This window comes from Lactuca saligna, chromosome 8, assembly GCF_052625555.1.
Source record: "Lactuca saligna cultivar CGN05327 chromosome 8, ASM5262555v1, whole genome shotgun sequence".
NCBI classification, from domain to species: Eukaryota; Viridiplantae; Streptophyta; class Magnoliopsida; order Asterales; family Asteraceae; genus Lactuca; species Lactuca saligna.
The window spans coordinates 66,952,505-66,966,072 of record NC_136424.1 but is presented as its reverse complement, the minus strand read 5'-3'; the positions used below and the strand labels follow the sequence as shown (position 1 = coordinate 66,966,072).

The 13,568-nt window shown below is 34.0% G+C and overlaps 1 protein-coding gene across 1 annotated transcript; it reads right to left on the bottom strand.

Moving 5' to 3' along the window:
- Window positions 1-11,267: 11,267 nt before the first annotated feature.
- LOC145007995 (plant/protein) lies at window positions 11,268-12,723 on the bottom strand. Its single transcript, XM_078966607.1, has 2 exons — window positions 12,314-12,723; window positions 11,268-11,664 (listed from the first exon to the last, which is right to left on the bottom strand). The coding sequence occupies exons 1-2, from the start codon at window positions 12,608-12,610 to the stop codon at window positions 11,389-11,391; spliced, it is 573 nt and encodes a 190-aa protein (XP_078822733.1). The 5' UTR covers window positions 12,611-12,723; the 3' UTR covers window positions 11,268-11,388.
- Between the last annotated feature and the right edge of the window lie 845 nt (window positions 12,724-13,568).

Sequence of the window (13,568 nt, the reverse complement as noted above, 5' to 3'; positions counted from 1 at the left end):
ACCTTGGAGTTGTACCAGCTATTAAGGAGTATATGGAGATTTTTTGTGACAATGAGGGTGCAATTTCCTAAGCTAAGGAACCAAGGGATCATGGTAGATCCAGGAACATCAACAGAAAATATCCCTTTATTAGACATCGAATAGAAGAATGACTCCTCGTGGTTAAGAGGGTATCATCATATGAGAACCCAGAAGATCCCCTCACGATGGGACTGTGTAGGGTTAAGCATTTGCAACATGCGAGGCGCATCAGGCTGAAGGATGATATTAGTTTTACAGATTAGATGCTTATTTCTGAAACTTGTAAAATGTAAATTAACATTTGATGATTAAATAAAAGTTGCTTTTTATTTATAAGTAAAGTGTTGCTATCTTGTGTCAATTATTTACTATTGTTTCAATTTTGCATGTTTTGACTTCTAGAATAATTTCTTTATTTAAATTCTCCACAGTCGGTCATATGTTGGAAGTAGATATGAATCAAGACTGTCATGAAGTTGGCTTGTAGATGTCTAAAATGTTAGACATAGTAAAAGTTACTACAACATTCATGAGCACTTATAAGTTCTGAGTATTGGATTCAACCCGCACTCACTTGTATCACTTCATGGAATTTATCTCGAGTGATCGTGAGACGGTAATATCATATAAGTCTTCAAACCTATAGATATGAGTTGTTGATTATGAGTTTGTTGTGCATTGATCGTATGAAAATGCATCGGTAACTCGATATTATAAAACGTGCTTTTGTCTATGATTCAACAAGTAGTAGAACAAGCATATAAGTAGAAGTTTATATGTTCCTTTTAGTTCTTGGAGGATTAAAAGAGATATATGGGCCCCTTGATGATTTTTTTTGACCTATGTACCAGGCCCAGTCAGAACTAAATTAATGTGTTCGATTAAGTTCTATGTCAAACAAATCGGAAATCGGGAAACAAACTACTGGACAATAAGTACGACATTGTTCCATGTATTTGTCCAGCTGATATCTAGAACAAAGGATTATAAGATCCCTTATCTTAAATGGTGTATCATCATCATCTCAATTCTGCGAGACTTTGAAAGAGCTACGATTGCTGATCGGTTCCTGAAGTCATACCGGTAACTATAGTTATTAGACTTATCCAAGTGGGAGACTATTGGATAAAGTGTCTAAGTCCATAACTATATTGGGTAGGTACTTGACCCGGTTTAGCATGGTCCATTTGGATTCCATGGCATCAGAACAATTGGATAGACAAATGAGAAAAGAATACTTATGGTTTGTTAATATATTATAAGTTCTTATATATTAATATGATTATTTAATTACTATTGATCAAGAATTAATTTGGAATAAGTTTTGTGATCAAATAGAGACTAATTAAATATATGCGGATAGATTATGTAAATCTTTTATTCTTATGTAGTGGGCTAAAGGTCCATGATTCACTAGATTGGGCTAGGACCCATTGGGTACTCCATGGATGGTCCCTGGAGGTTATGAACCCATGGATCATGAAATATGAAAAGCCATGCACATTAGGGTTTACATTAAGTAACCCTACATGTGATACACTATATAAAGACCTCATTAGCTAGCAAAATGGGAACTAAGACTATTGAGTGAGGGCTAGCCGATTTTGTGATCAAAGTATTCTCCTCTCAAGTTATTCCAAGATTTTTGGTGTTGTGTGAAACATTTGAGGCATCACACTTGGGGTGCTAGGCTCACAAGGTCTTAAGGAATCATCAACACACAAAGGTAAGTCATTCTACTAGTTTTTATATTACAAGTTCCCCATTGTATGCTAGTTAGGATGTAAACCTTGGAAAAATCAAGTTTGCATGAATATTAGAGAAAACATAGATCCAGGGTTTCTAGGGTTGCATGTACACCATAGGAGTGTTAGAATGCTCAAAACCCATCAATTGGAGTGTTAGGATTTCATAAAGTTGCCAACTTTATGAATCCACAGTGTCCTTTTGTGGTTAGGAGTGTTGGATCTGGAGCTTTATAGAGTTTTGAACTCTTGCATGAGATGTTGGCCCCTTTTACTCTATTTTGACCTAATATGAGTCTAAGACATCCATTGAACATGCATGTCTGGAAATTATGGATTTTTATGTGATTATAAGGAGCTATAAATGTTTTGGAGTGGGGATCTAGTAAGCCTTCAAGGAGAAGTGCTTAATGGGTTAAGTCAAGTCATGTTTTTCCCTATTTAGACCTAGAAGTGAGATCTCTATCTCTTGGAGGGTCTAAAGAGATAAAGTTGGAAACTTTATCCACTTGGACCTTAGAGAGGACCAAATCTGAGTTTTAGAGCCCTTGAAGTTGGAAAGGAAAGTGACTGGTTTAAGGTGCCCAGACCAGTCCCCACAACGTGGCTCATGTTGCCATGGCATTGCGACTTGGTCAAGGCCCGTTTGTTTTGTTTTTTAGTGGCCACAACGTGGCCAAGGATGGCCACATAGTGGCGACCTGTTGTAGTTGACTTTGATTTTGATTTCGACCGTTGACTTTGACTAACCATCCAAACCTATCACATGCTTGCAACCCATATTCCAACAATCCTTAAAATCCTTTAAGCACATATAAAACCTTTTGAAATAGTTCATGCCACTTGGATTAGATTCTACTCCCACCTTGCTAGTGCTACCTGGGTTTAACCTGAGGATTTTTGCAACATAGTCACATACCATTGCATAATGCTCTTCTAACTTACCTTCTATCATCTATCTTGCCTTTGTCCTAGCCCTGTGACATTGCCTATTAGATACTTCTATTGAAAACATCCTAAGTACATTTTCCTTCATCTCAGTCAATGTCATCTTTAGCTTCATATTTATATACTTCAAGTAATGTTTGGCTAACCAGTTGCAACTAACCGAACATCCAAAATTATAATTCCTAGCACATTGATGTATGTCACATATGGATTTAATCTGTAATTTTCATTCATTATACTTCCAAGCAACATAAACTCTAAAAGGACATGCGTCTTTTTATATATTTTCCCACACCTAGCAATGAATCTATGTCTATCACTCTTCATAAACCATAACTGATATCCATTAGCAACTGTATAGTTAGTTAATGCAAACCTGAGTTGAGCAGGGGACTCATAACACTCTCCCATTAAATGTCTCGTCTATTTCCAATGGATGTATGGATCATGAAAATTATACTCTACACCCACTTCACAATCATTTTGATCATCAATATGATCATGCTGTAGCTCCTTAACACCAACTTCGTTACCATCATCTACCATTCCATCAACAGTCCTCCTTAGCATATTTTCATCACATAATATGTTAAGGAATGGGTCATCAGATAGGTTTGAGGTTGGTTTAAAGGTCTCTAGTGCAAAATCCAGGAAGGAGAAATCTATAAGATCATCATCAGTCCTTGTCCCATACATAAACTTTTTCAGGCCCTTTGACTTTTTTAGTTCCAGATGAGGAAGCCATACGTTCAAGATGAAAAACCAAAGTTGTTAATAACACTATGAAACTCGATTATGGAAGATAAAAACACACATACACATCAATTTCTCATTGGCATCTACATACCTTTCTAGTTTAGTGTATTTTAATGGTGTTAGAAACATTTTTCAAACCCTTCTTCTCAAGATCAACTACATGAAAACCCTTGAAAACCCTTGTCCTTTACATAAACTTTTTCAGGCCCTTTGACTTTTTTAGTTCCAGATGAGGAAGCCATACGTTCAAGATGAAAAACCAAAGTTGTTAATAATACTATGAAACTCGATTATGGAAGACAAAAACACACATACACATCAATTTCTCATTGGCATCTACATACCTTTATAGTTTAGTGTATTTTAATGGTGTTAGAAACACTTTTCAAACCCTTCTTCTCAAGATCAACTACATGAAAACCCTTGAAAACCCTTTTTGATGCGGCCGTTTTCGTCTCAATTATTTAGGCTAATTAGAAACAAAAAAAAATCATTTAGAACTAATTTAGAATCGGGGTGTAAAACTTGTGGTTTTCATGGTAATAACTCATATATTTTTTGTCGATGCTTTAAGCAACAAACAAAATATAAAATTATTACTATTATTATTCCTAACTTTATAGTATATAATAGTTTTAAAAAAAATCAACCACGTACCTTTTACGATTAGAACCCATTGTGACGCACCTTCGGGTGCATCTTCAGGTATTAATCACTAAATAATAAACTTATAGTAAAAAACATTTCATTAAAAATGTTTTATGTAAATTATTGTAATAATATTTAAACACTCTTTGTAATTCCCCCCCCCCCCCCCCAAACAAAACAAAAAAAAAAAAAAAAAAAAAAAAAAAAAAACAATTTTGCACGTTTAACAAAAGCTGAAACCCCATTTTATTTTATATTTGTCGTCTAAAATAACTTTTTTACACACCATGGTGTTGTTGAATTTAAAACTAAAAGACAGTAGTCTTGTCGGCAATGAAAAGTAAATAATGATGGTCCATAAAATAAAAGTTTTTTCTATCAAAAATCTTTTGATTAGAGAGACGGGTGTGGACAAGAGGGTTCGCCTTATTAGTGACATGACACCTAATAACTGCATCATAAAGGGAGGAACACCGCCCCTCTAGCCGTTATTAGGTGTTATGGTATAACGCGTTATGACCATAACGGGATGTAACGTATGTGATTTCTTGTGTTTTTTGCTTCAACGACTATAGATTTGACCGTTTGAAACAAATGGTAACATAAAAAAAAATCAAGTTTTATATATACTATCACATAACCTATATTATATTTACCTACAAAACACATACTTCTCTACATATTTCTTTCAATATTTCAAAACCAAAATATGGATCAATTTGATCCGGTCCATCCGTACAACGATGATAACGACGAAGACGATTTGTTCGTGAGTATGATGTACCGATATTATACAGACAACCTACTATAGTCAGATCCAACTCCACTACTCACGCGATGTGCGGCGTTAATTAGAGATCATGAGGAAGGGCATAGACGGCTAGTTAACGATTACTTTGCGAAAAATTGTATCTACCAGCCAAGCGATTTCAAAAGAAGATTTTGTTTGCGAAAAAATGTCTTTGAAATGATAGTCAACGCTATGGAAGCAAGGTATCGTTTGATTCAACTTTTATAATTTACAAAATGTCACTTTTAGATAAAATAAATACAATTTTTACATATTTAATATTTATTTATGTATTGTTTTTTTCAACTTTTATAATTTATAAAATGTCACTTTTAGATAAAATAAATACAATTTTTACATGTTTAATATTTATTTAGGTATTGATTTTTCCAAATGAGATATGATGCTAGAGGCAAACGAGGCTTCACAATGTTGCAAAAATGTGTTGCTGCAATTAAACTTATGGTAATGGGGGAATCGTCAGATTCTGTTGACGATTATATGAAAATATCTGAGAGGACCGCACGAGAAAGTTTGTAATTATTGGCAAGAGGTGTTGTCGAAACCTTCGGTGACCAATACTTACGCAAACCTTCGTTGCATGATATGCAACAACTATATGTGGCGCATGAAGAAAGACATGGTTTCCGGGTATGCTTGAGAGCATTGACTGCACACACTGGAAATTGAGAAATTGCCCCGTGGCGTGGAAAGGCCAGTATTCGAACGGTCATCATGGAGCGCCTGGGTTGGTATTAGAGGTTGTTGTTTCACAAGATTATGGATTTGGCATGCTTTTTTCGGGGTTGCGGGTTCTAACAACGATGTCAACGTTCTCGATTAATCACCAATATTTGACGATCTTTTGTCAGGAAAAGCTCTGGATGCTCATTTTCACAGTGAATGGAAATGAATATAAGTTTGGGTATTACCTTACAGACGGAATATATCCATAATATTTCACGTTTGTGAAGGCGTTTCGACACCTAATTTGTCCAAGGAACAAATATTTCAAGAAATGACGAGAAGGAGTACGTAAGGACATTGAACGTGCTTTTGGGGTTTTGAAATCAAAATGGCACATAGTTGAACATGTGGCGAGACCTTATGAGTTAGATACTCTATGATATATCATGTATGCATGTATCATAATGCATAACATGGTTGTAGAAGATAAATGACACAATATTGCAACGTATTCGCATACGGAGCCAAGACATGTGCAATTTCAACCAAGGACATCGGGATATTTACATAGAGTGGTTGATATTCAAGATCAGCGAAAACACAAGCAATTCCTTACGACTTGACAGATTACGTCTATGTTGGTCACGAAGATGAAGATGAATAGTTTTAGGCCAAGAAATGTAGGTTTTATCTTTTCTTTTTTTTAGGTTTTAAATGTTTTTGTGTTTTGTTTTAATTTTTTTAATGTTGTTTTTAATTTAAGTTTTATTGAAATTTTATTTTTACTTTTCAAATATAAATAAATAAAAAAACAAATTCGAAATATAGAAAAAAAACATCAAAAAATAATAATAATTGGTGTTATCACATGTTATTAGATGTTGTTCATTTCCACATTTGGTGTTATATCACCTGTATATGAGTATGATGCTCACATGACACTTTTTGAGTGTGGTAACATGTAATAACATGTTGCTCACACCTAATAGTTTTATAAATAAATACATAAAGTATACATTGAGTATTCAGTATGACTAACTATAAGAACTTTCCTATTATTACAACAAGCAAATATTTAATGCTACCTTGAATTTTTAAAAAATGATAATATTAATATAACTCATGCAAAACATTCTTATATAAAAAATGATCCAACCTTGAAGGGATATGGAGTTATGGACCCACGAGAGGTCGTTGTTCATGTACACAAAAGGGATGTGACACTTTAAGCTAATAAAAAATAAGAAAATTAAATACACTTATTTTTTGGTAAATATTATCTGGAAAGGTATTTTCAGGAACATAAATATCAAATATATTTTTTTTTTTTGGAAAAAAAAATCTATTGTACTCCTAATTCTCCATTTATATCTTTTATAGGATTTGGATCTTTAATCTTAAGGAGGGAAGACAACACCAGATACCGCTGGGCTAGAAGCCATTTAGTATCAAATAACTACTCAGTAAGTCAATCACCAATAGATTAAGTTTTATTTTATGTAATTTAATGTTTTTTAATTGAATGTGGAATTTAAAAAAAAAAAAGTCTTAAAAGTACGAATAACTAATGAGAAGATCTTGTGGCAATCGATGGTTAATCATAGAAGAGAGAGAAAGAAAAAGTAATTGATTATGGATTAACAAAAAATCTTGAAACGACCGAATTCATTTTGTGACACGTGAATCCAAAAGCATCTTTCATATCAGAAATTAATATTTTAGGTTATTTTATTTATTTATGCTTTCCAATGCTATAAACAACTAAAAATCTCATAAAAGAATCGTACATCTAGGTGCGTACAGTTATTGTCAAAACCTTACACCAACTCCACCTTTATGACACACCTATGTATAGCTTATTTTTAAAAATATTTAAACCGTAAGGTTAAAATAAATAGTTTAGAAACTATGTAAAGAGATAATATCACTGTAACATATTAAATTTTTGTCATTTATCCGATTTAGTAATTAAATGTTTTTTTTTTTGCACATTAAACCATTAAACTCGTTATTGATCTGCCAATTATACCATTATTTCTGAATTTAAAAGGTTTTCCGGTCACTTTGCTGATGTGTCATTAATAATCAGTTTGTAAATATTTTTTTTGTAGCCACATCTATAAATCCATGTCAACTGTCTTTATTTTTTTTTTAGAAGCAGCTCCTGCCACCACCCATCGCCGTCCATCACCATTAAAACAATCCACAATGATCATCAACCATCAACAAAATTTAAAGATTGTACATTTTCTACAAAGAAAACCACGTCTCGTACATATCTAGAAACCAAAAAGAACCATTAATCACAATCTCGGAAGAGTAAATGAACAAAGAAGCCCAAAAAATTGATTTCATAACCAAAAAAACCCATTAATCATCGATGATTATAAAGAACAAATTGGTAGGAGCTTTAAAACGAATCTGAACACCACCGAATAAGATCCATGCCAAAGTGGTGGACTCATCTATTTTCGAATACTTAGTTTCCTCCTCCCAACCACCGAACAACGCCTTAACATCACCCATTCTCTATATGTACACCACTAAAACCTGCATATAAAACACCCACCATCACCCCATCATCCTCTTCATCCTAACATCACCATCTTCATCCCAACATCAGAAATACAAATTTAAAAGGGAAGAACTTTGATTTCTGTTTTATGCTACCAATAAACACACATATAAATAAAAAGGGATCAAGCCACTACAACTGTTTCAAGAAGAACAGGAGCTTTTGGTTGTGATCGATACGCAAAATCAAAGGGTAGTATCTCGATTTTGAAAGCTTATTGTTTAATTGTAATCAGATTACCTTGGAAAGCTTATTGTTTCATTTGTATATTTTCTGGTTTCTGTTCATGGGTTCGAGTTTTGAAGACGAACCCAGTAACAAGAATCATGACTTCTTCATCAAAACTTCATCATCACCTGGGATAAAAGAGTTCACCTTCCTCAGATGCCTTCGACGATGCCCTCCAATGAAACCGACAATCCCGACGAAACCGACGCCGACCTCCTACGAAAACAATCCTTTATGTTACCACTTTGAATACATGTTTTGTGTTGATTTTGAAGCTTTAATTGGCTGGCATATAGCTGCAAATAACGGAGATGATTCTTCAAAATGGCTATGATCGGTGTTGGGGACCGATTGTGGCGGTGGCTCTTCACATTCGTACAATGAGTGTTAATTTAGGGTTTCTATTTGGAGGAAATAAAACAAAAAAATAAAAAGGAAAAGCCACGTAGATTAAGATGTGATTTTTTAATTTTAAAATAATAATAAAAAGCCACCTAGACCAAGGGTAACCGGGAAACCTTTTAAATTCGGAAATAATGGTATAATTAGCAGGTCAATAACGAGTTTAATGGTTTAATGTGCAGAAAAAAAAAGTTTAGTGATCAAATCGGATAAATGACAAAAGTTGAATGTGCTACAGTGACATTATCCCCTATGTAAACAATCAAGGGTTTGATAAAGAAGAAATGAATTTCAATCTAAAAATTTAAACCGTAATGTTAAAAAAAATAGTTTAGAAACTATGTAAACAATCAAGAGTTTGATAGAGAAGAAATGACTTTCAATCTAAAAATTTAAACCGTAATGTTAAAAAATAGTTTAGAAACTATGTAAACAATCAAGAGTTTGATAGAGAAGAAATGACTTTTAATCTAAAAATTTAAACCGTAATGTTAAAAAAAATAGTTTAGAAACTATGTAAACAATCAAGAGTTTGATAGAGAAGAAATGACTTTCAATCTTCATTGTATTGATTAACTAATTACAAAGAAGATAACAATAACAATATATACAAACTACTCTATTAAAATAACAACGACTGCTAACTAATTAGTAATTAAATTACTATAATACCTCTAACAACAACATAACAGAGAAGCTAACAAACTAGTTTTTTAAAATTTCGTTAAAATAGCTTAAAAATTAATTTATTGAAATTCGGTGTTTGATAAAATTATAAAAATAATTTATTTTAACTTATATATTAGTTTATAAGGTATCAACTTCTTTTCAACTAAAACCTAATTTTTGAAGCTAATGTGCCTAATAATGCTTTAGACCAAAGCTTGAGGTGTTTTTTTAGGTTAGGGATTGTCAAACAATTGTAATATTACACGAGCCCTAAAGAAAAACATTATCAGAAAAAGAAATTGATTATATATTTATCCGATATAAATATTCATATTGTTCTAAAGTTGAGGAGGATCCAAGGGGTTTCAAGGAGACTATGGAGTCCCAAGATATAGCTTTTTGGAAAAAGAAAATATCGGTGACATGTCATGAATTTTGGAAAATATCACTTTGGTAACATATTTCCTACTGGATTTAAAAAGCTCTTGGATGCAAGTAGTCCTTCAAGAAAAAAGCTGTATATATAAATATGTTAATTACTGGGCAAATAATATAAAACTTGGAGTGATAATTGCAAGTTGAAGGTCAGGTCGTTACCCACCATATCTTGAGACAGATTCACTTCAACCAAACAAATGTCATACTTTTGTTTTGTACCCTTTTTAAGAATCACGTCACATGATATGTTGGAACTGATCTCCTTTGGGTTATTTATTCATTAATTTATTTCTATTTTCTGTGTCCTATTTGTAACCTTTTATTGATTTGTACATTATTTAATTATATAAATTCTTATTTCAACACCAAAAGAAAAAGCAAAATATGGTTTGTTAGTATCACACTTTCAAGAATGATCAGAATCCCAAAACTACAAATTATAAAGGATACAAGTATTGTTTAATGGAAACATTATGCGACAGACACCCTTCCTTTTCAAAAACATTTGTCTATCTAATATGGCATAATGTGAGCCATATGATTGATAACCAACAATAAATATTTCACATTTGTCAACTTAACTCCACAAAGTTCCTATCATTTACTATCAAAATACCAACCACCTCACCAACACCACAACATGTTCTTTGTATATTTATTATTTTTATGGACCAGTGTGAAACACGTTTTATTTGGATGTATGTGCTGTGAATTGACACCCTCCATTATTTAGGATGGTGAAAGGTAAATACAATTGGTTAAGTGTTATCTGAAAAGAAACAAATGAGACTAAGAAGTTGTAAGGTAGTAATCAATGTAGGAAATTTAGTGAGTGGACCATTCAAATTAACCATGCCTCAACATATTAGTAAAGTTAACACACAAAGTTGAGCAAACAGCTCAGTAGTATATAAGTTTTTTTTTTTTCACAAAATAAGCAAATTCACAGATCTAGTGAGGCAAAGATGCCCATATACTAAATGTATACCACAGTTTGTGATCCCATATAAATCATAACTAACATTTTTATATGAATATTACTAGTTGATAGTGTTTTGAGTTCCAATAAAAATTACAACTTATTCAAATATGACAAATTTTAAGAAAAAAAAAATTCATACATACATACATACTTCAGTCACATTATAGAGAAAGAACGCTTAGGTTTTTCATACCCCAAAAAATTTAAAATCATTTTTAAATTTTTACCTTCTAAGCTTGTCCAATTTGGCATTTTTTTTTAAAGTTGTGTTTAAATGTGAAGCCAAGAATTAAAGTTATTGGGAAGTTGAGTGATGGTTTGAGGTTAGCCTTTTGCATATTAAGTGTGTACATTGGAGAGTTAGTTGTACCTTATGCATTGGAGGATGATCGGAAAGATATTATAGAATGTCTTATGTGTGAAAGAAAGAGACCATTTCAAGAGAACCGGTGATTATCACAACAAACTTAAATGAATTATTAATTACAAACAACAAAGGCTAAGCATTCAGCTCCTCCTGCTGCAGTATTCGCTGGAGTATGAGGTGTACAGCTGCATTTGCTGAGGAGAAGGCTCCATGGAAACTCTCTTTATAAGAGATGCTTTCCAGCTCCATAGCCATCCTTAGCAGTATATCACCAAGTTCAGTTTGGTTCTCGGTTAAAGAGTTGTAGTATGAGCGTGCAGCTACTTTACTGATGTCTACATTAGTTGGCTCTGGACAATATTCATCATCCAACCACTTGTGAAGACTTACTCGTAACCATTCTGATTCCTGCAAATTGCAATACACTTGAAAAAACTTTCAGCATAATATGCACACACATTAACCCTTACACTAGACTTTATTATTAACTAACTGTAAACAATATGCACAGGGACACATTTACTTGTATCAGGTGTTTTGAGGTTCAGTTTTGAGTTTTGACATATCAAAGTTTTAAATGGATGGGGATTTCTTGGGCGAGATATTGCATCAAAGTGCTACCCCTAAACCTACATAGGGACTCTGTTGCGTACCACAAAATATCCTTTGCCTTCTAACAAAGGATCATCTTAGATTCATCATAAGCCTCTGTCATACGCTACAGAAGGGAAACACTTCAAAGCAAAGTACATGATCACTTTACTTTGCTACTGACCTCTGTCATCTCCGAAGTCCGCACTCACTGGTAAATGTATTGTAGCAAAAGTATTTATATCAATGGGTGTTATTCTAACCACAATTACCAAATTCATGTCACTAAAGCATTGTGACCCATGATAAATTGAAACTTCATATGATAGATAGGTATCCGTTGATACTGATTCGACTTAATATCAAAGAAATGCACGTTGTGCCAGCGATCTATATAACAAAATATAGCAAAGAGATCACATGAATCGGCCGATTATAACAGTTAAAAAGGTATTGGTCAATGTACCTCCAATGCCTTCGAAGAGTTCAACCAAGCTTTTGGAATTGTAATTTCTTCAACTGATCCTTCCGGTTCTTCTTCTTCTTCTTCCTCTTGTCCATCACTTTGCGGGTTTGAAAACGCGCCACGCGTTTGAACAGATATAAGACAACGGTTGTTTAGCTGAGAAGTGACATAAACATTACGAACAGGAGCATCGCCGATTGTTAGAGCTCTACAACCTCTACTCTGAATTTTTGAAAGGCGATCTGAATAGAGATTTGAGGCAACTACAGTTTGAAACATAAACGATAACGAATCCATGAGATACAAAATTAGGGTTTGTAATTTCGTAATTTGGAATATCCGATGGCGGGAAAATTAGGGTCAGCTTCACGATTCCATCGGTGAAGTTGTGCGGTGACGGACCGAATGTATATGTATGGATAAGGTTTAATAGATGGCAAACTTGCTGCTTTTGGGCCTTGCTCTACGATCAAAAACCATGTTTAGTCCTTATACTTACTAGTTTTATTTATTACCACATAATTTCTCTATTTTGGTGTTTTTTAAAAGGGCGTTGATATTGTCATTGTATTTTTTTTATGCTTCCATTGAAAAAAAATATACATTCACAATTATCCCCCTATATGTTGCAGGCTTGTGTCATTGATTTTGGTGGGAGATGTGACTCCTACCTACCTCTTGCGGAGTTCTCCTACAACAATAATTTTCACTTTAGTATTGGTGTTTCGCCTTTTGAGCTGTTGTATGGTCGGAGATGTCGTACCCCGATCTCCGGGGACGAGGTTGGTCACAGGGTTATGGGGGAGACCGAGGTGGTCCTTCAGACTACAAAGATGATTCAGAAGACCAGGCAAAGATTGCAGACTGCTCAGAGTTGGCAAAAGAGTTATGCCGACCGGCGCCGATTCGAGTTGGAGTTCCAGGTCAGCGACATGGTGTTACTGATGGTTTCACCGTGGAAATGTGTGATTCGCTTCAGGAAGAGGGGAAATTAGCACCTCAATATATTACGCCATTCTGGATTATTGTCAGGGTTGGCAAGGTCACCTATAGATTGGATCTTCCTAAGGAGCTTAGTCAGATTCATAGCACTTTCCATGTTTCACAGCTGCGAAAGTGCGTATTAGATGAGGATACAGTGGTGTCTTTGGATGATATTCAGGGTGATGAGCATCTGAATTATGTTGAGAGACCAATGGCTATTCTGGAGAGGAAGGTAATGGTTTTGTGCAGCAAGGAAGTACCTTTGGTAAAG